At 36.4% G+C, this 22,834-nt stretch overlaps 1 protein-coding gene across 6 annotated transcripts in view; it reads left to right on the top strand.

The window, feature by feature from the left end:
* Positions 1-20,679, top strand: part of KIAA0825 (KIAA0825 ortholog) — a 255,727-nt gene extending 235,048 nt beyond the window's left edge. For 3 of the 6 annotated variants that reach the window (XM_050716133.1, XM_035568043.2, XM_035568046.2), the window contains one exon: positions 14,628-17,474. In XM_050716133.1, coding sequence (XP_050572090.1) covers positions 14,628-14,742 — 115 coding nt within the window. In that variant the 3' untranslated portion in view covers positions 14,743-17,474. Of the gene's footprint in view, positions 1-13,614; positions 13,759-14,627; positions 18,883-20,544 lie in introns of those variants that run through there. The other 3 variants (XM_035568040.2, XM_035568047.2, XM_035568041.2) reach the window with 3 other exon arrangements.
* The last annotated feature ends 2,155 nt before the right edge of the window (positions 20,680-22,834 follow it).

The raw sequence follows: 22,834 nt of genomic DNA, 5'->3' as shown, positions 1-22,834 counted from the left end.
ACAGCAAACTTCAGTTTTAACTGAAAGGCAACTGCTGGGGCCCCATCATTAAGTTTGAATTCTTACAAAAACTTCAATTAATTGGATTTTTTCACCAGAACTTTTTGTTTGATTTAAAGTACCATGTAGATTCGTTATAGAAACTTCATTTAAATATGGATTTAATTAGAAATGTTTTATAATTTTAATGAGTCTTAAAAGTCTTTTGATGAGCAGTCAGTGTAATTATGGTATTTAAAATGATTGGATAAATGCATACTTTATAATTTACCTTCCTCGCAACTGTGTTTTCATGCTGGTTATTTTTAACATGAAGAATTGTTTCATTTTGTGTCAGTTTATCCTCCTCTTCCTACCGCAAAATGTTTTATCTCTGCAATAAAATTAAATATGCATGATACTAGTAGTATTGGATAATATTGTAATAGCACAGTTAAAAATCAATCTAAGAGATGAAAATTATTTTCATTTTGTTAAAGAAGTGACTAAATTGATAATTTGTTATCCAGAAGTAAATTACAGACTAGCTTTGTCCTATATGTGTTGTCTCTTTTGTGTTTGAGGAAATTACCTGCAAAATTACTGCAGAAGACATGTTACACTAGGTATTGTGCTATCAGCAATCTGCTTCACTACCACAACATAAAGAAAGAGAGAGGCTCAGCAAATTTAGGAAAATTAGGAGGTTATAGAACTAACAGTTAAAAGGAAAAAAGAAAAAAAAAAAGATGGAAAAGATGGGGGGGATTTTTAATTCATTGTGTGCTTGATCACACAACCTACATGAAGACCACTAACTGTCGGGTGCTGAGTCTTCCAATTCATTGTTCAGAAACATTAGCTCCAGCATGTCTAATATGCTGTTGTTACATTCTTGTTGTTTGTGGTTTTTTTTTTCCTTTTTTTTTTTTTGATATGTGTTTGGATATGTTTTAATTAAGAACACTGAGCTCACAGTAAGTTGAGTCTTTAGTACAGAATAGATAAGCTAATATTAGAGTGCAGAGAAGTACTCTAAGCTAATATAAAGAAAGCAGAGAACAGGAATTTTACATATTGTTTCTCAGGACTGCAATACCTGTTTGCAAATCAGTCAAATCTGTTCTGCTAGAATGCTCCAGGAGGGCTGCATTTCCCTGTGGCCCTCCTGGGATACAGATCTTTGTATTTACTTACTGAGCGAGTATTGCAGGGAGAAAATACTTGAATATAATGTAACATGCATCAACAATTCTCACTCCCTGATTATTCCCTGATTTGGTCTCCTTTGTCTTGTAGATTGTGAGGTAGCCATGCCTGCTTAGCGCAAAGATTTAGAATTTAGCTCAGAAAAGACTAAAAGAAGGGTAAACGTGTAATGATACTTACTTGAAATAGTCGCCCACATCCAGCAAATTGGGCTGTATGTGGATCTGCGTGTGGGTTTCTGTGTTGCAGCATTAGCCAGGAGTTAATAAAAACTCCTCCTTCACAAAAGTTCATCTTCCATGGTGCCTGTCTCTCCTGGTCTTCTAATAAATTTTCTATGTGGATTTTAGGGTGTGCATCCTTAGTGAGAAAATAAAATTCAAGGTGGAGAATGAATTCTATCCAAAAACCATTTGTTCTTTGTATTCATCTTTTTTTTTTTTTTTTTTTTTAAGGGAGAGGTCAGTCTTTTTGACAAAAGAGTATATTCGTCTGTGTTTTACAGTACTGCAGTTGGGTTTTAAACATGCTCTAGTTTACCTGCAGCTGAGAAGCAGTATAGGGATGTTAAAAGGTTAGTAATAAGGTAAGAGTGTGTTGGCATTTATTCAACTGAGATGAGAATGAGTGTAAGATAACAATGAGCCAACAATGTAGTTTTGTGATTGACCTATCAAAAGGTTCTTATGCTCATAAAAATTTAACGTAGGCTACGAGTACTTCATCTCTGCCTCTGAAGTGACTTAGTCGTGATTTAAAATGTCTTAGTCATGATTTTAATGTTGTAAGTAGACGGATAAAGCATACGTTTACATGGTGCCCACTTCTACCTTCAAAGCATGGTTTCAGCCATGTCTATGGCTGCTCCAGATTCTTCAGAAACAGAAATTGCTGCTTGGGATGAAATAGAAATTCCAAGTGCCAGCTGCAGCAGACACTACGTTTTATGATCATAAAGCTCCTTGTAATTTCCAAATCTATCATTCTTATTAAAAATACTGAATAATTAAAACTATTTCAATGTATTTTCAACAACTTATTCTTTCAATATTTTATCCTAGAATAAAGTTCACATGATGCTCCACAAATATGTAGTGAGAATGCTGTTTGCCTTGAGCAGAAATATGGAGAAAATTAGAATTTCAAAAAGGAGAGAAACATTGCACTGACTTTGGCTTCATGGTCTCATTTATTGTAATATCCATCATTTCTTTATTTCTTTGGCAGCTCTTTATGCAGGAATTGTTCTTTTTCTGAAAGCACTGAACTTTGTGCTGATTTCTGATTTTTAGAAATAAAAACTGCATTACCAGGAGCTCAAATATGGTAATAAATTATTATATTTTTTAACTCTTCACTACCTCAAATCCATCCTAATCAGGGTAGATCAAATGCTATTGCTTAGCATCATGTTCTGTGAAATGTGTAAGCAGCTGCAGAGAAGTTAATAGGCTACAAAATCCTGCTTCAAATGCTGAAAATGGCATTAATTTATAGGCATTTTGCCAGATACTGTAGGCTCCACCTGTATCTGTCTTTTGGAGATCTTCCAGACCTTCCTATATGGAAGCGCATTATTTGGGTCATATATAGATTTTATTGGCTTGATTTCAATATACTTAGTCAATAAAGGAGAGGAAATGGTATTTATGTCAGAGATTTCAAACCTGTTCCCATCCCGCATCAAGATGAAATACAAACCTTTTGGAGTTCATCCTGCACACACACAAAGCCAGGAGCCTGGCAGTTAGGGATTTCACCAGCACATGGGAGACCCCTCCTCTGTCACTCTCTCATGTCTCCTGCATGTGATTTGAATCAGAAAGATACAGACTGTCCCACGGTGGCAGTTCCTTTCTCTTGTGCTAAGGAATTAATAAAATCCTCATAGAATCACAGTGTTGCAGCCCGACAGAGTGCTGCACATCTTTGCCTTGTTCTCCCCACATCCCTGACCGAGGGAGCAGGGTGGGGGTGTGAGCTCTGTTTGCCTTTGCCACGAGTTGCAATGGCCAAACCACTACACTCTCGGAATGTAGGAGAGATATTTTCTTGATTTCTAGATGTTAAATGTGTTTTCCCTTTAAATGATGGCACACGTGTAAAAAATATCTACCAAATCTCAGTTTTCTGGGTCGGCAAAAATTGTAAACATAGCTGTTCAATTCAATTAAAATCTGCACGTCCAAAGCAAGACTTTGCACGGTGGTATTGCTTTCCTGCATATCCTTTTCTTCATCCATCTCCTCCTTGCTTTGTGACTTCCCCTTCTTTTTAGTTAGTCAATCAGATGTAAAACTGCCTTTCTGCTTTATCTGTTAAACAATATCTCCCTTAGCTTATGTACCTTAGAAAACAATGACAGCCAGGAGAAAGTTTGGCGAGTCACTTGCCAAATATTCTTCTCACTAGCCTGATAGGAAATTAATTAAATGTTCACTGGAGCAAGTACAAAATCGAGTACGAAATCAATATTAGATACATTGTGTTCAGATCAGCTAAGTTTCATCATACTATATTCATGTGTAGTTGTGTTTTTTTGTTTCTTGTTTCTTGTTTTTTGTCTTTGTATCACAAAGTTTTGGGTACTCCAACTCTAACAGAGTAATGAAAAATTATGTAATAGACCTATTCCTTTACTATTTCTGCTAAGTACAGCAAAATCCTTCAATCACTGCTTGCATTAATAAAACCAACATTATAATTTAAATTATTGTACTGGATGAATTTGAAAACTACAGCCTCATAATCTTTAAAACAATATTTGCACTGTAGCATTTGACTTTCCAAAGAATGGAGGAGTAGAAGAAAGCTACCGTAAATATGAGGTCTATTAAGACATTTCAGCATGTAGCATTACTGTTTAATCAACCCCCTATTTAGCTAGTATTCTAAAGATGTGTATTGAAATATAGTAAATGCTATTTACAATTAAAATATTTCCAGGTGCATGCATATTGAGTAAATCAATTAATCTACATGAGAGTTTAAAATATATTTAATACATAGCTTTATGAAGTAACTTTCTATAGATGCTTTCCTTAAGATCAGTTTCATGTTTGAGAGGCTGGCATGCTGTTCTGCAGAGTCACCAGTCTTTGTAATGGAGCAAAACCACGTGATATTTGTTGTTGTTTATTCATCTTTTCCCAATTAACAACAGCTTAAGTAGTGGACCTGAGCTAAGCAGAGAACAAAGAGAGAACACAGTTTACCTTTTTCAGGAATACTATTAGGGAATTTCTTCTAGTTTTCTCCCTTGCTTGGGTTTCAAGATGTTGGTCTGCAAGATTTCCATAATTTTCAGTCCTCTTTTCCCTCACCTTTCTCTTAGCATTTGTGGCAGTGTTTTCCAGATACGATTTTCCCATTTCTGGATGCAAATATTAGTTACACTGGTAAAAGCAATATTATCTTGTATGACACATGGAGTGAACTGAGGAAAATAGAAAGATTTTCAGTTCCAAACATGAAAAAAAAGTCTGTCTGTCTTTATTTCGTTCTCTCTTTATTTAGTATGAACCTTTCTGTAAAGGGCTGCAATACTCCAATGAAAGAGGAGCCAAACTGCTAAGAATGAAGCATACTGTGGACAGAGATCCTGTTTATCTAACTTTATCTCCTTGTCTGTATTTGTTTATTCACCTGTTTTCTAGTCTGTAATTGATTTGTTACGTTATGTAGATTTATATCTGTGGATTATGTTAGTCTTCTATGAGATGGTATCTCTGCATGTATTGGTTGTTGCTTTTTCAGTCTAGCCTTGGTAGTCCTCAGAGAGCATGAGAAAAGGTTGTAAAACCAGTTACTAAGTTTTGAAAATAAAATAAGAAGCAGCTGCTAGGCTTCCGGGCTTGTTGAATTCATTTTTTTTTTCTGTATCTAACAATGGAAACCAGCCAATTTATTCTGGCCTTTCCATCTCCTATTTTGTTTTATTTTTGGCATATCTCAATCTCTAACATTAAAGAGTTCATTCTGACTCAGTATTAGCCCTTAATGATTATGTCCTTTAGTGCACAATTTCCATACAGTTGCCTTCCAAAAAAAGTACTACAGACCTGGAAAAGAAATTGTAGATTTTATTATATTAGACATCTATTTTCTATAGGAAAAGAAACACAGGCACTAGTCACATGCTGTTCTTTATTGGAGGACCACATTTGCCCTGCCAGTTTCAGACAGGGAAATGAAGTACTCATGTACACTAGAGATACCTGATTTGGGCACGTTTACTTCAGTATTTCAGCTATTACAAAAGGCTATTACAAAAACTGTAATCACTTCGATTTTTCTATGCAAGGACAGGTTTGCATGGATAAAATAATGCGAAGGAAACTTGCTTCCTTTCCTCAGGGTACAAGTTACTTCTGAGAAGTGATGCTTATTCTTATGGGCTGATCCAAGTCCTTGGGAGCAGAAGGGAGCTTTCCTTCACTAGTAAGAGCGTTTGACCAAGATCCATGCTAAAACAGCAGAACAGTGCTGTTGTCTGGTTGAGGGAATTGTCCCATACCTAAGCTGTGAGCTGGGCAGAAGGATGGGACACCCAAGGAACCCCATCTGCTGTGCCATCATGCCGGAGACACTCTCCTCACTGACTACATGTTCCCAAGGGGTCCAGCCTAAAAAGATGGAGAGAACTACACAAAAACAGATAGTCCTTCCAGAAAATCACCTACCAGGACTAAAAAAAGTGCATTCTAGTGTATATTGAAACATGTATAGGTGTCTTTTTACTACTAGTGAAAGATAACTATTTTACTTGTATATGGGTATTGGGATTATATTCCTGTAACATGCCTTTGCTTGTGTACCATCTTGTGATATTCTTTATTGGATTTTTGTCAGCATTTTCCATAAGGCACTCTATACTTTTAAGATAGCATATAAATGTACTATATCCAAACATAACTCAAACTGCAAGCTGAAGATTTAGAATATGTAAAAATGTGAAAATTAAGGCCCTCTGAACGATTCAAAGTCTGCCCTCTTAGCTGCAGGTATGGCCTTCTGAGCTTGGGCCAGTACCACGCGAACATGACTATGTTCTTTCCAGCTCATTCAGTGCTGTCTCTGGCATTTATCTACAACACTTTCTCATGCCATGTAGAAATATCATATGATACCATCTTTAGTTACATGAACTAGTCAGCACTAGTTGCAGCTGCAGCATGCTTGAGGGGGGACAACTGTGCCATATGGGACAGCACTAATGACGGGGCTAATGTTTCCTTTGGTAAGGCTGCCTGCTAGGATTCCTATAGGTGTGAAGGAGATGTGGTGTTTGTGTGCCGTCTGGGGTTGTTCCACACGGTATGGGGAAATACAATGAAACGAAGAGAAGCTGAGAGAGGTAGGACTACTCAGCCGGGAGAAGAGAAGGCTCCGGGGGGTCTTACTCATGTGTGAGTGAATACATCTCCCCTGATGAGGGGAGCTGAGGTGAGGGTCTCTTCTCAGTAGTGCCCAGTCGGAGGACCAAAGGCAACAGGCACTTACAGGAAATTCTGTGCAAACATAAGAAAAACACTTTTGTTCACTCAAAAGGTGGTCAAAGTCTAGACCACATTGCCCAGAGAAGTTGTGGAGTCTCTGTCCTTGGAGATGCTCCAACCCCTGTGGGACATGGCCCTGAGCAACCTGCTCCAGGTGACCCTGCTCTAGATGAGCACCAGGTACTGGGATGGGGCAGGCCTGGTCCTCATGGGAGACTGGGGGGTTCTGGCTAGGAGCTGGGCAGGAGTGATTTTTCTTTGCTACAAGCGTGAAAGGACATAACATTTGCTTAAATTTGAATAAAACCTTTTGGTACCAGTACAAGTCGGCTTCCTGGCTCCCCTAAGTGTTCTGCTTAGATTGCACATTTTTTCTGCAAGTCGTGAACTGAGTGGAATTCTTTTAAAAGGGAGGAAATTAATATTACTTAATTCAATATCTTAAGAAAAGTCGGGGATTATATTACTCCCACAATAATCCATGTTTTCAAAATATTCATCTTTTTATGCTATCATAGTAGCCCCTTCTTAACAACGGGAGGAAGTTTTTTGTTGTCAAAATATGATTTTTATTTTTTTTATTCCTATGCCACAAACCTGTCAAATTATCAAATATAATTTCTCATCAGATATATTATGTATTTGTATTTATGGAACATACATATGCCACAGTAACCACACTTGAAAGCTTAATCCTCTAAAGTATTTACATTGGGTTTTCAATATTCATTATGGAAAGCCTCTGTAAATTGAAATAAAAGGGGGAGGGGTAAAGAGAGGGAACAAAAAGTGCATGATTTGAAAGGCAGAATATTTTTAGTAGATCACAGAACCGTAGAATCACATAGGTTGAAAAAGACCTCTAACGTCATCTAGTCCAGCCTTTAACCTAGCACTGCCAAGTCCACCACTAAACCAGGTCACTAAGCTCTACGTGAGCTTTGGTTCCCAAGCTCTATCATGTAATTATATGCAGGTAAACCATATATTTACTTAATAGAAATGTTGCCAGCACTGTGATCATAACATACTTCCTTTGGTGAATTTGCGCCTCTTTATTTCCTTGAAAAATAATTACCAAGTTACAAAGATTATACAGAATGCAAAATCCTTTAAATATTCACATTCTAGCACTTTGCTTATCCATAGTGTTATTGAGCCCATTTTTCCATAAAATCTGCCATCTTGAATGTCTGCATCATTAGTCTGCTATGCTTACGCATCACTCTCACGTGAGTATATGTATGTGCACATGTATTTGATATTTTGTGTGCATTTGCACAATCAAGGATACAAATGTTCTTACTTAATTCAGAGACTCATATAAGCAACTCAATACATGCACTAGAGTTTCTTGGGATGGTCTAAAGTAGAAATAAAAGAATGGGGAGACAACACAACCTGTAGGCGATAAGCATATGTGATCATACCACCGTTATTTCTGTGAATGTCATTACAGGAATTTATCTTTTGTGAATAAACTTTGCTTAGGACTCCAAGAAGTTTGTTTCATTTTGTTTTTAACTTAGTAAAAAGCAACAGCGAAAAATCAAAATGCTTTCTTTTGAATAAAAACATTTTATACATATTTGGTTACTGGGAAAGATGAAAATATCAGATTAGGTTAAAAAATATTTGAAAATTTGGGGAAATCAAAAATACATTCCAAATTCAGATATAATTTTGAATAAAAACCTACATCGTGTACTTATAAAATGTTGAAACCAAATGTGCCGATGTTGGATTTAAATTTATATAGCTCTTAATTAAAATATTTGACAATGAACAGGTCATCTAAAACCTGCTCTGTCTTTAAAAAGCTTTCAGCCAATTTTTTCACCAATTAGGACAAGTATAATTTATTATTAAACAACAAATGAGAGTGGCAAGCACCCTCCCTAATGCTGCCAACACAGGGAATGTGCTCACGTTCACTTCATCACTCAAAAGCATTATAGTTCTACAATCCTGCTGACCTATGCATATTTCTATAAGTCTTTTATTCTTCATGGTATTACAGAATCTAATTCACTCCCAAATGCACTTAAATGCAGTAGCAAGTCCCTCTTTCAGAAGACACATATTCCATGAGTAAGAGAGAAGTTATGGAAAGCCAGCTGGCCAAGGTCCAGGACAAAACAAGTGTTATGGGAATTCAGGTGCCTTAGTCCAAGTGGAGTATTTGTGGACTGAAGCAGTGTGGAAGAACACTATTAGAAATGTATGATTTCTCTTCTCCGTTTCTTATTTTAGGTGTTATACATACTATGCTTTCTACCGTGCTATGAATTTGAAAGAAAAAGGTTAAATTAAAAAAAAGACATAAGAGAAAGCTGCATCCTGTTGCAATATGTTCCCTCACTCTGCAACTCATGGCTTGGTGTCTGTGAGGCTTGATTCACCATCTTTCAAAGATAAGAGACAGCAACCAACATTAACAGGAAGGTTGGCTAAACACTGCCTCTTCTGTCCAATTCCAGCAGGAAAGCTCACAAAATTTTTGCTGTGTGCCTTCCCCTGTCCTAGACAACATTCTTCGTAGCTGTGTTCTTGCCTTGAAAAATGATCTTTCGTTATTTCATTCCAACACTTGTGAAGTTTGTATTTCATAGAAATAGAGAATCAGAGAATCATAGAATGGTTTGTACTGAAATTTTCAGGTTTGATTTAATTACGAATATGGTGAAGGACAATTATTTTCACATACATTTTCATGAAAGCAGTGTAAGTTTCCTCTACAGTTGTATATTGTTTATTTCAGATTAAGAAAGACAGGAACTTGTTTGCATTAGGTAGACACAGAGACCTTGTCCCAGTTGGTGTGATTTCAGTGTGAATATCACTACTAAAATCTTAACATTCACAGCATTGTTTCTCTGGGTCTTGTTCAATAGTATAGTAGCTGTGTATGATGATGGCTGTCCTCCTCCCTGTATTTTTATTGTCCTTCAGGGAAGTACATGTGTAGTAGAAGTATTCAATTACTACACAAATGACTGAAGCAAGGCAGACACCCTTTGAACTGTTAAAATTTAAGGAGTTTAAATGTTATTACAGTGTTAAAAATATTTTCACCAAATTAGAAACTGGAAGATTTCTCAGGACTTGAGATTAAGAACAAACAGTGGATTTAGACATCTTTCTAATATAGACATAAAATGCATTTCATGGGCTATGATTTCTCATGCTGTAAAAGGCGTATTTTCAGCTGAAATAGGAAGTGAAAGCTACAGAGATGTATATTTGTCTAATACTTAAAAGTGGCAAACAAGATACCAGCTGCTGAGATTCCTCATCTCACAATGCAATATAACATGATAGACATTGATAAAACAATTGTTTCACAGCCTGCAGGACCATACTCCACAACTGTCTTTCACAAACTGAGGGAAGCAAAAATATAATTCATTAAAATGCTCCATGAGCAAGAGATAATATTTCTTTCTTCAAGAGTGAGATTTCTCTACCCTTTGCAGCTTATTGTAGGGAATGGGGCTGACTTTACTGACATTATTCCAATGTATTTAAAGGCAAAAGGGTGTTTTTTTTGTTTTTTTTTTTTTAGTTAAAACAAAGAATTGCATATAAATTTAAATTTAAATGCATAAATTTGTCATTCAAAATATCAAGAACTATCCAAAACTACCAGACTCCACACGTTTTCCATGTCAGGTGCAAACGTTTGGGTGTAACCTAGCACAGAGATAATGGTTGTTTCATCCAAAGGTGACTAAAATCTCACCAAAATTCATGAAGCTCCAGCATACGTCTGAGAACAGGATGTGTGCTGGTGTTTTACAATTAGTGTGGAGGTTGCAAAAGGCAAAAATGAAACACCAAAACACCGCCTCTGCTTCATGCTTGCTTTTTTGCTTGCCTCTTTCTCTGTCGATGGCCAGCAAAAAAAAAAAAAAAAAAAACGGTCATCTTGTCTTCATCAAGCAGCTAATAAATTTTTTTGTAATTATATTCTACAAAGAGCAAACATAGGGACAAATATGAGGACTTCTTTTGGAGAAAGTACAATTAATCATTTCACTTCCACTCAAGTTTAAAAGGGAAGTACTTGCTCATGAAAAATGTTCTTTAAAAAAAGAGGGACACCGGGGCCAACAGAGCTGGGAGGGCTGCACAGCTGCAAGTGCATCGCACGATGACAGAATGTGCCACAGCTGGCAGCCCATATGAGGGATAAGTCCCCTGCAGAAAATCTGCACCTATGAAACAATGGGATGAATTTCATTTCAGTTTCACAAAATTGTATTGATTAGTTGTTTATGCACAAATTATGGCTTTCTTTTGCCTCGTTCAGTTTATAGTGTTATTTATAAATAAATTCATTCAGACGGAAGTTTGAAAATTACAGCAGAACAGCTTACTGAAGAAAATGAAGATGAATATGTGGAAAATATTTTCATGAACATTACATGAAACAACTCTTAAATCACATAAACATAAGAAGGAATGGAATTTAAGTTTAAGCATATCTTTTTATTCTTTTCCCACCCTTGACTTATTTTCTTGCACAGTACTTGGCAAAAAGAGACCTTTTCTGCTTTTACTGATGGTTTTTATCAAAATTATTCTTGAAAATAGTGTAACTGTAAAGCTTTCCAGTGCTAATTCAACAAAATATAGAGAAACTTAAGAGCTTGTGGTACTCTAGGCCTGAATATTTACCCACATTATGCTGTCTGAATGGCACTGTCTGTCTCTACTTTAGATTGGATGTGAATTATTTCCTCTTCTTAGCTCAACATCAAATGTATTGCTATTTTTTGATACATAGCAATTATTATATATGGCTATTATTATTCAGTAGGAAATGCATATTTTCAGCTATCTAATGTACAGTTAATGTTTCATCATTTACCAGCTTCCCTACAAGAGGACCTGAGATACCAGCTTTACCATAGGAGATAACAATGGTGCCAGTATAGCAAGCATATATTTTAGTTCCAGTGGCTGTGCTTTCTATTTTTTTTCCTTCCAGTAAGTGCAGTATGTTGTAAGGTTTATCAAGTCCTTATTAAGAGCTGCAATTATTAAGAAATGCAACAGATGTCAAAATACTACATAAGCACTATTATGAATACACAAGATACCACTATAGAATGTTTATATTAGGGTGACCCTTTTTGCAAACTGTTCACTTTTTATACATTGTTTTGTATAAGCTTTAAAAAGGGCATGGTTAGTATCTCAAATAGAACCAGTAAGGTGATTTTTCAAGTTCAAAATACATCTGAATTTCATAGCATTCTTACATTTCATACCAACTTTGTTAATATTTACTCTTCCCTGTTATTTTCTGCATAATTTTCACTCAAATCTTTACACATTTGCTATAAATAATGAACTGTAATAAACACTTAGTAACTAATAAAAGAGTATGCATTAAAGTAAACTTCTCAATGAAAAGGAGACTTATCAATGAAAAGGAAACTTCTTAATGAAACTTCTTCAAAAGTGGCAATCTTCAGCAGGTAAAATCTGTGCCATTTCTGGCTATCCCTGTAGAGATATGACTGTGTATGTTTTATTTCTGATTTAGAATGTTTCTTCTTTGCTATCAACTGCATATATTTCCCTTTGGTCTGTAACAGGCACCTAAGCATAGTATGTAGTCACTACATTTTTTTAAAAAGTGACTCCATGGGATTATAAGTACAATCTACAAAATATATGTAAATATATTTTACAATATGTAATTGTATCATGATGTCTTAAATCTAGCCCTGCTAAAATGTCATGCATGGTTTTTAAAAGATCCCTGAAAAAATATTTTCCTCTGCATCTTTGCAAACAAATTTAATGATTCTTTAGCTTTTATCACTCAGTATAGTGGAGAGACAGACATATCACGGAACATATTCCTGTATGCCTGTTTATCTAAATGGATGTATTGATGCTAATTATGAGCAAGGATAGCACATTGATACCTTGCGAAGAAAAGCTGAGCTGGAATAGTTGAACCTTCCTAGGGTACTGAATTCTCCTCCCCTTGCCCTCTGTTAGCTTAAGGATGCACAAGCCAAGACTTCCTCTCTTGCCTCATTTATGAGGGGAAACAGAAGCCCTCCCAAGGCTAGGTATCCTTTTCCACCTCATGATCTAAGGTCTAGGGGACCAGCTTCAGTGATTCCTGTTATTTATCTGTGCTGAAGTGTTTTGCTGCATCTGTCTGAAAAATATTCTGTTAGCTTTTCTTCCCTTGTTCAGCTTTATGGAATATGGAGAGGAACAGCATGCAGAGGAAAGTTTTTAACAATTCTCTTCAGGTGCATACAATATGTCATCTGCAGTATTTGGTGTTTCAGTGTATTTGCAAAAATATTTCAAATGTTTAATTCTGTGTACACTAGTGGTAATGGCCTGAAAACTTCAATTTCTACCCTAAGGTTTACAAAGGTGTTGGCATCTTATTCTAAACACATTTTCTTTTAAATATGACGAATATAATGAAAGTTTGTTTTAGTACATATCTGGACACTCTGACTGATATTATTATGGTTATATGGACTGTAGCTATATATAAGCAAAATGGTGATATGATGGATTGGCTCAAATAATTTCAGTACCCTTTTGGAATCCTGATTTAATGTTATCTTTCAAGATATGGCCAGAGAAAAATAAAATGTACGCCAGCTATGTATTTGGAAATTTTCTCTAAGGGCTATGTTACTAATAACTTGAAATAACAGAGATGTACAGATTGGCTGTTCAATTGATGAAGCTTGTATTTTGAAAGTAATTCATGATGGTAATGTCATTTGCATTCACATTGCTTGAACTGGCTAACTGGATTTGTACCAATTGCTATTGCCAAAACAGTTGTCACACATTTTAGAGATGCTAGTAAAAACATGTTCCATTTTGGACCAATTTTAAAAGAGTACATGTTGACTCTTTCTGTGTTTGAACACAGACACCTGAATATTCATCCGATTCAGAACAGCAAAGAAATGCTATGGCCCTCTTGCTTGCTGTCCAGTAGTCTTTTACAAACCAACACTCTCCCCAGACTTTAAGCGTAGGAGTGGAACAATTTCAAAATTCCATGAGAGACCAGGTGTGTGCCAAGCTCATTTCATAGATCTTTAATTCATGGATACTGTTAAGCAAATGCATAGAAGACATTCTTATCCTCATTGGACCTGCTTAAATGCTTTAAAAATAGACTACTTTTTGATAAAATGGTAATGTAATGTATTAGTAATAACTTTTCATAAAGTGAACACTAAAGAATGTCCAAACTGGATGACATTGAAGATTTTTACCAACACTAACGCTTAAGATTCAATGAAATGTGCTGACAACTATGAAGTCACTATCTTTAAAAGGAATCTGCTGATTTATTGTTAAGCTTCCATTAGCAAAGACTGCTAGATTTCTGTGCATTATTCCTCCAGCAATAACTGTTTTGAATGCATTCCATTTAGCATTTTCAGTTGTCTTCCTTCTAAGCAAACAACTCCTCCACCTAAAAATACGCAACAAATCATATTAATTAAAATAAGCCTATTCGACTGGTAAAGTGGTGTTTCAGAATGACTCTGAGGGCCATAAATTCAAATTAAAGCTTGCACTTCTTTTGCCAAGGTTTAAAGAGACTCGTCAGTGCATTAGCAAAAGGAGAAAGAGGAAACCAGTCACCTGGTTTTATAGCATTCATCTGGGATGCTTGCACATGTAACTGTGCTAAGGGCGCATATAGCCAGATGTTATACATATACCTTAAACAGGGAATGAAGCAGACAGCCACAACAACAACAACAATTTACTGTTTTGTATGTTTCAATGGTGTTGGCTGATGCAGTGAGGGTGGTGAGGGGGGAACACAACAGCAATGAATTGGTAACAAATTTGGTATGAGCTTTCTTTTCTGAAAACTGGTTTAAAACACATAATAAAGTTAATTAAAAGTTATTTCTCTTTCAGATGGGAGATGAAAGAAGGTGCAGATCTGGAAGACGAGGAGAAAGTTATGGTGGAACACTTAAAAAATGTTTATTTGACACAAAGCACTCCTACCTCAGAGGATAAAGAAGAATAATTACCTTGACAGGTTTCGGGTAGCACCTTTTTCTGAATTCAACATGATTAACTTAATGGCTTAGTTATAACTGACAGGAGTAGAAATCTCAGGAATATATATCTTGAGTAGGAGTTTTAAACTAAAGAATGTTCCCCTGTTATTGTCTAGTCACCCCATCCAAGCAGCAGTTGTTAACACATGCATAAGACAAGCAACAATATATGGAAATGTCAATGTCACAAAACAAGGAAAGAGTTTCTTGATACTGTGGAGGCTTAAACCTGAACGACAAACCAAGAGCTGCTTTAAAATTATAAAACTCACAATGGCATCTAAAAATAAGGCAATTTTGGACACATTCTAAGCAAACACCAGTGATGTGTTGGCATCTACCATTCGGTACCTGGCTGGTGTCGGAGCAGAGCTCAAGGACCTCTTCTTTCTCTTGGTGCTTGTGTTCTGCTTAGTGCTGGCACTAAACCACACAAAAGGGGTGGCAAAGGATGGGTTTGGGCCACAGGTCTGGAGTCCTTGTTGAGTCGCTCTGGGATGGGTACAGCTGGCCATTATTCCCAAGCAAAAACGCACCACATTATTGCCCTCACAAAGTCCGGACTTGGTGTCCAGCGGGTTATGGCTTCAAAGACTGATCATAGTGAAACCTGCTGGCAGCATTCAAGGTTTTGAGATGGATCTTTTCATTTTTAAAAATATATATATTCTTAGCCAGTGATCAAAGGACTATCTTAACAGTGAACTGAGAATAGAAAGTATATAGAAGCCTATATTTATTTCTGATAAATATAGTAAAATTTCATTTTCAAAGTAAGCCCTGTCTAATACACAGATTTCCCAAATACTGTTTTTTGTTGTTGCTGTTTCCAGTTAGAGATCTTGCTCATAGATTAAAAATACCTATTGAGTTAGGCAAGAGCCTACTTTGACAATAATTTTTATACAGAGGTTGTGGTTAGTATTTCCATAGTTCTCTAAAAATAATCCATCATTTTTCTATTTGCTTCTTGCATTGGAAGTCCAAGGTAACTATCTCCTCTGCCTGATGATGGATTCTGGCGAGATCTTGGTAAGGCTGTAATCTGAGCTGCAGTTTTGCCTATTCCCAGTGCATCTTCTCACAGATGCTATTATGGACACAACTCAGACCACTTGAATAGGAAGGGAGGCATATTTTTTTCCTAAGATTTCAGCAGCAGCATGGGTAATCCTAAAAGTAATGCTGCCATAGGGTCTAATCTGAAACGCAGTTTTTCCTCCTCTTAATTGCTCTTTTTTTTATCATGTATATAAAATATTTGACCATTTAAAATGAAAATGGGGACTGCTGCTTCTTACAAATCTCCAAAGATCTTGTTACAACACTGCATCAACAAAAGGGATATGTGGCACTGGTACTTCACAAACGCTAAAAATATTATTTAAAAAATAAAACTGACTTTTTCCTCTACCAGTGATATTGTCATTTCGGAATATAAAGAAGTGATGAAGTGTAAAAACAGTTTTTCTTTTCTTTGTATTTCACCTTTAAAGATTAGTTGTGGTTTTAAGGCTTAAAAAATGGCTACAGGGATTGCCTATTATGGCAGGTGCAGTATTCTGACACGAGGCATACATGCTCCAAGCCATACTAATACTGTGTCTGGGCTTGTGGAAGTTGGAGTTAGAATATACTTTCCTGTTTTAGCAAAATCTATTGTACATAATTAAATTTTTGTGTAGTCATGTAAAGCAAATTTCTGTCTACGTGGTGGAACTGACTGAAATACAGTTTGTGAAAAAGCTCTGCTTCTGGGAAACCCTTATTATGAATACGATAAACTTTGCAAGTGAAATAAGCTAACCCTCACTTGCTCTGAAATGGGTGTGCCCATATGTGGGGTGATTCCAAACTGGTTATGATGCTTTAAATTCACAACACACCTGGTTCTGGAATAATCTATAAACAGTCATGTTAAAAAAAATCATCTTTATGCCCCTTCCTCCCTTTTCTCCCAGCCAAATTAATTCAGCAGTAACCCAGTGGGTTAAGAAAGACAATTTTTTCTTTCTTAGCAGTATATTTATAATCTTTACCAGTGTGAAACTGAGAAGCTAGAATAACTAGCCTGAATAAAAGCTGTACCTTTGCACAATGCTTTATTTGGATGTTTTCCTTATCCAAACCTATATGTATGTATATATGTCTTTTAGAGTCTGAATGAAGGATAACGTGTTTGAAGTTGAACCTGTCCCTCAGTGAGAAATAGCAGGGCTTGGTTTGTTTGCAGTGTAGTGATCCTATTAACTGACCTTCAGGGTATAAAAGAAATATCATCATGGCACCATCACTTATGCTGAACACATGCTTTTGTAACAGTCACATTTGTTCAAAGAAATTACAGTAATAATAAGAGTCGTACTACTAAGATTGCTAAACATACCATTATTTTATCAAGACTGCTTACTTTAAACTTAAACCCTTAATTGAAGAAAAATGAAAGACACTTGGAAGAGCTGATTATTTTTACATTGTAAGGTGTATAAAATCAGGAGTGCTTGTATAACAGATTTCTACATTCTTTGGCACTTTAAAAATAAATAATAGTTCTATATTCTTAGACAAAGTTCTTCTGATTCAATAATTGACTTAAGATTGCTTTAATTCTGGAGAGCAATAGGTTCACAATGCCACAGTGTTCTGCTTTTGTATTTTAAGTACTGTCTCTTTCTCAGTACTTGTTGACCCAAGAATGTCTCACGTTTACATTTAGTCTTAATAAATTAAGGCAATGACGGCCAGATTTGCTGGCTGCAATACTGTCCCTGTGTTGCATGACTAGTGCAGTCTGACCACATTAAATGCTCCTGAAAGAGAGTCAAAAATCAGGATAAAAATCTATTATGTACAGCAGACCTTTCCGGATGGGCAAAAACTGGCCTTGTTGGCTCAGCACGTAGCTTAAAACGAAATTATTATACTTACACAAGTGAATTGGATCAGATAACACAACTTAAGTACTTAAGGATTGACATTAGAGCTGACACCTAATTCTCATTTAATATTTTAGTATGCTAAGCTCTCTTTACTAAACTGTGGCTAAAATGAGAGACTTTGTGGCAAGGAATGCCTGTAATTATGTTTGTTCAATATCAAGTTCAGGGTGCTCCAAGTCTTAGCATCTTGGTACTTTTGAAAGGCAGTCAATGAAATTAGAAGCAGGGCAAAACTGAGATAGCATTAACAGTAAAGACACTCCAGGAAGACAGACGAGAGAGAGAGAATTTTGGAAAATGACAGACACTGAGACATACCCCTGCCTTTTAGTGACTGCTGGCCTGACAAACAGTCTCCCATAGATCACACTTTATTTTGGCAGAGGGCTTTTGTAAAGACCACAGGCAACAAAGCTGTTTGTTCTAGAAATACGCATGATGGTGAATGGATGTTCTCTAATTCATCTCCACATCCTCACAGCAGTGCAAGATAGGCATAAGGCCTGGCTTCTTCTAATTAGTCTCCTCACACAGAAATATTCCATCTTCCTCTCAGATGGGAGGTCTTAGCAAAATAGTACTGAATCTTATCTACAGAAAGATATCAATTATATGCTGACATAAAACTATTTTATGGAACTCCTTAAAAATACATGCAATCATTCGTAGTGAAAGACAGAATTCAAACTTACAAGGCACTAATTGAAAGACTGAGCAATTAGACTTATAGCCTTATGCTTGAAACAAGAGAGTAACTTGATGGCAGTGGGAAGACTTCTAAGCAAGAATATAGATCTCAAGTGGGTCTTGGCCGATGGGAAGCTGCTTCCCTGCAGTAACCATCTGTGTGGTAAGCAGTGGCATGAGTGGAAGCAGCAGCTCTAAAACAGTTAAATGTAAGGCCCAGGAATTGGACAAGTGTGAGCTTGGTTTTCCCTCTATCAATGGACCACAAGACTTGGGCAGTAGACTAAACTGACTGGTGTTATAAGGCAGGTAGTAGGGGAAATGCATATAAGGTCTTGAGTAGTTTGGGTGTCAAGTTTGCCTTGTAATACCCACCACTAAAATGCTTCATCTGAACCAGATGCTTCATCACTACCTTTCTCTGTAGCAAAAGCATCTGAGCACAGTTTACATCAAATGAAACAACTCCACAAAGCCGACAAAACAAAAACAAAACAAAACAAAACAAAACAAAATCAAAAAAGCATGGAAACACGCAAACAAGTAAAAGTAAATCCAAATCCTTTTCTGTTTTTCCTCAAACAGTTTTTCTGTACCAACAGTCTCAAGAAGAACTGGCAATTGCCAAGTATTAATGACATAAAGTGGTCTTCTGTATTAAGATTGTATATAGACAACTATCCCTAGCTGAGAAGGAGACATTTAAATCATGGCTAGAGCAAATTTGATGACTACCAGTTTGGGCCTTTTAGATCCACGGAAACTTCAGCTGCTGATAGATTGCAACCACCTCTGGGACTCATAAAATGATCTAGGTTGGAAAAGGCCTTCAAGATCATCAAGCCCGACCATCCACCTGGCCTACCAAGTTCCACCACCAAACCACATCCCTTAGTGCCACATCCACACGTCTCTTAAATTCCTGCAGGGATGGGGACTCCACCACTTCGCTGGGCAACCCGTTCCAGTGCTTGACCACATGAAGAAATTCTTCATAATACCCAACCCAAGCACAACCTGCCACAACTTGATACCCCTTCCTCACATCCTATCACATGAGAAGAGAGACCTCTTTAAAACTTTCCCAATAAATAAATACATTAATTAAAATGACTGTTGTAGAGCAAGCTTTCACTCGTAGAAAACACCTGATGCATGGTTATCAATGCACCGGAGCGTGTTCTTTAAGATAACTGTTAATGACATGTTCATACATACTTTGTCCCTTGATGAATTCACTAGAGGACAGATATATGGTTACACAAGCAACTGTGGGGAGTTTTTAATCGCATAATATCCAAGTACTTTACTTTTTGTCCCATAATCTCTTTTTTCCTATGTAAAAAGTTCTATTTACGTGATACTTGGTCTCCATGAGGAAATAACACTTCGTGTGTTATCTTGGCTCTATTTTGTTCTCCACCTCAATGACCTTCAAGCATCCTTGAAAAACTTACTGCTTAATGTTTGATATAATTTAGAGCATAGGTGCAGTTCACACTGTTGTACCTGGACAAATAATTCATTTTCTAAATTAACTGTCACAGAGACCTAAAGCAGAGTAAGTCCTATCTGGGTAATTATTTGAGGTTTGGGGCTGTCTGAACACTCCTCCTGCTCTTAATGGTCCACATGCATTTCATAATCTATGCTTTTCGATTGTTCTAAGCTACCTGCAGTACCTGGGATAATGGGAGCTATTTGTATACTTTATTTTTTGATTTTCATTTGTTTGTTTGTTTTAACTAAAACTAATGTGTTCTAACCTAGGTTTTGTGTCCTTGAAGTTCTCTGAACTTTAAATTTATGTTTGGAAATCCATAACTCACCTGTTTTCCCAACTGTCAAACACCTACTTACAAACCAATGTAGCTTATGCCTGCTCAAACCTGATATACCGTCTTAGGGAACGAACAATTTAATAAATGTAAAATTCAAACTGACCACCTGCAATATTATCATACAAGAAATGTGGTAATCGTCTTCACTTGGAGTGTCACCTCTCTGTATATTTCCGAAATAGCACCATTATGGAATTGTTTACTTATGTTCTGTACACTTTGTTGATATCTTCGATTCTATATAATAAACATTACTTAAATGGTTTTTTTTATGTAGATTAAGATTATTCTTTCCCTCTAGAGAATGGAATGAAGATTTGGGAGGTAAGAGGTTGAAACAGCAGGTGGTGTATGGACAAGCAAAGAGATTGCTTTCTACAGTAAGCCAGATGTGGCTTCGGGAATGAAACAATCTTGGCAGAAACCCTACGTGCAGGTATGTATTAACTTCAGGAAACTGATGTCTCAATGTGTGCTATGAAGTGTTTCTTCAGAGGCAAACAGATCAGGTCCATTCAAACAGCAACAAATTTCCAGTTTCTAGCTCCCCTGTTGCAGTCAAGGCCCCCAGATTTCGTAAATGTCCATCTACTTTTTTAATGGACAGATTGATGGAGGTAGCTGGATTAATGCAACATAAATGTATTGCATGATTCATCTGCCCCCCTCTTCTCTCCAGACAGACAACTAACCAGAACAAGGTAGACTATTTATTTCCAACACCTATCCAGGGACCTGGTCAACAGTACTGAGCAAGATTGTACTTGTACCAGCATTTGCTATCAGATCACAGTACTTCTAAAGCCATGAATCAGAGAATGTTTTAATTTTTCATGTTTTGAAAAGTACAGTGTATCCCTGGTACAGTTCTTGAATTTCTGTACCAAAAGTAGCCAATGACCCTTTGCCTTGCCTTGGCTTGCCTTGCCTTCCCATCCCAACCCATCCCATCCCATCCCATCCCATCCCATCCCATCCCATCCCATCCCATCCCATCCCATCCCATCCCATCCCATCCCATCCCTTCTCCAGTTTTGGCCAAGATGTCAGTTTTATGACATCTCCTGATGTTTCCAGATGAGATTATGACCATGTCTTACTCAGCACTGTACAAAATGCATACAAATCTGTACAGTGTGTACAGGTGAGATACCAAAAGTAATTCTCCACACACAGCAGTGAAACACTGGTTAAAGCTTCTGCATTTTACCACTAACATTCCTTGATATTTGGGCTGATCTCCAATCTTACAAGCATGAAGGTGAGACACATTGCTTTGTAAGAGTTTTTTGTTTGTTTGCTTGTTTTGTTTTTGTTTAAAGAGCAGGAGAGGAAGGAGAAGGGATTGTTTGCTTATTCTGCTTACACTGGTTTTTTTTTAATTCTATTACCTTTGTTGCTGGTTTGGTTTCTTTCCATATTTATGAGTTCAGTCTTTAAAAAGTGTTTATCATGGCAATAGGCACTATAGAAACTAATCCAATCTAGATATTTCTACTAAAATGGTCTATTATTAACATGATTTCTTAGTTCACCTTTGTCAGATCTCTCCCTGATATCCACAGTATTCCTTCTTTGAAGTGGGAACAACAGAAAAAATCTGGTATCATGCTGTGCATTTTTAGGGATCTCATTTTTCCAACTTGAGTGCCAAAAGGTGCACTTAAACTACACAACAGAAAAGGCACATGTATTTGCTTTTCCACTTTATATGTACACAAATTGTTTAGATGACAGTTGTTGTACTTTTTTTTTTTTAAAGTTATATAATACCCTGGAGCAGTCATCTGCTCTAACATGTATTATTTATTTAAAAATCATGTGTGGAGCTAAGGGATTGATAGTTTGGAGCAGAAAAAAAATATAGGCATACTAAGCACCTTCTTGCAAAAATAAATCATGCGGTCATGTATTAAGGTCTAATATTTCAAAATTCAAAGCACAATTAAGTTGTTTGCACATGTAACAGCAGTGAAATAACTTTGTGAAGTTTACATCATAAGCCCATATAACTACAGAGTAAATAGAACACAGGCCATAAAGTTCTGTCAATAGAGTTGCTTTCAATCTCTGTTTCATTCCACCAAAACTTTTCATATCAGTCTGGCATTTTTTGAACAACTATATACAGGACCAAAGAACTAGGAGTGGGAACTTGAAATATAGATCATATATATTTAATTTTTACAACAAATGCAAAAGCAATAAGTGAAAAACAAAGACATAACAGACTGTAAAAATTCTCGAGAACATATAATGAAGAGTGAATGTCATGACAGATTTATGTATGTTTGAGTTTCAGCAAAACTGCTGAAGACAAATTTGAGAGTATTTGTGTATCATATTTCTGGCACAATAGCAGGAACCAAAATAAATTATCCAGGAATAAGACATAAGAAACAGATTCAGGGTATAAACAACAAGCAGAATAAGAATGTTGAATTAAAGAAAGAGAACTTTCAGGCCAAAAGGAAGAGATGTTTTTCAGCACTCAAGAACAATGTTGGTTTTTCACGAGTTTTCACTATTTCACAGTAATTTTTTTTAAAGTTTCTAATTTAATTCTTGTGAAAAGTGTTTCTCAAAAGATA

Source organism: Cygnus atratus, chromosome Z (genome assembly GCF_013377495.2).
Source record: "Cygnus atratus isolate AKBS03 ecotype Queensland, Australia chromosome Z, CAtr_DNAZoo_HiC_assembly, whole genome shotgun sequence".
In the NCBI taxonomy this organism is placed as follows: domain Eukaryota; kingdom Metazoa; phylum Chordata; class Aves; order Anseriformes; family Anatidae; genus Cygnus; species Cygnus atratus.
This window is presented reverse-complemented; position numbering and strand designations above follow the sequence as displayed.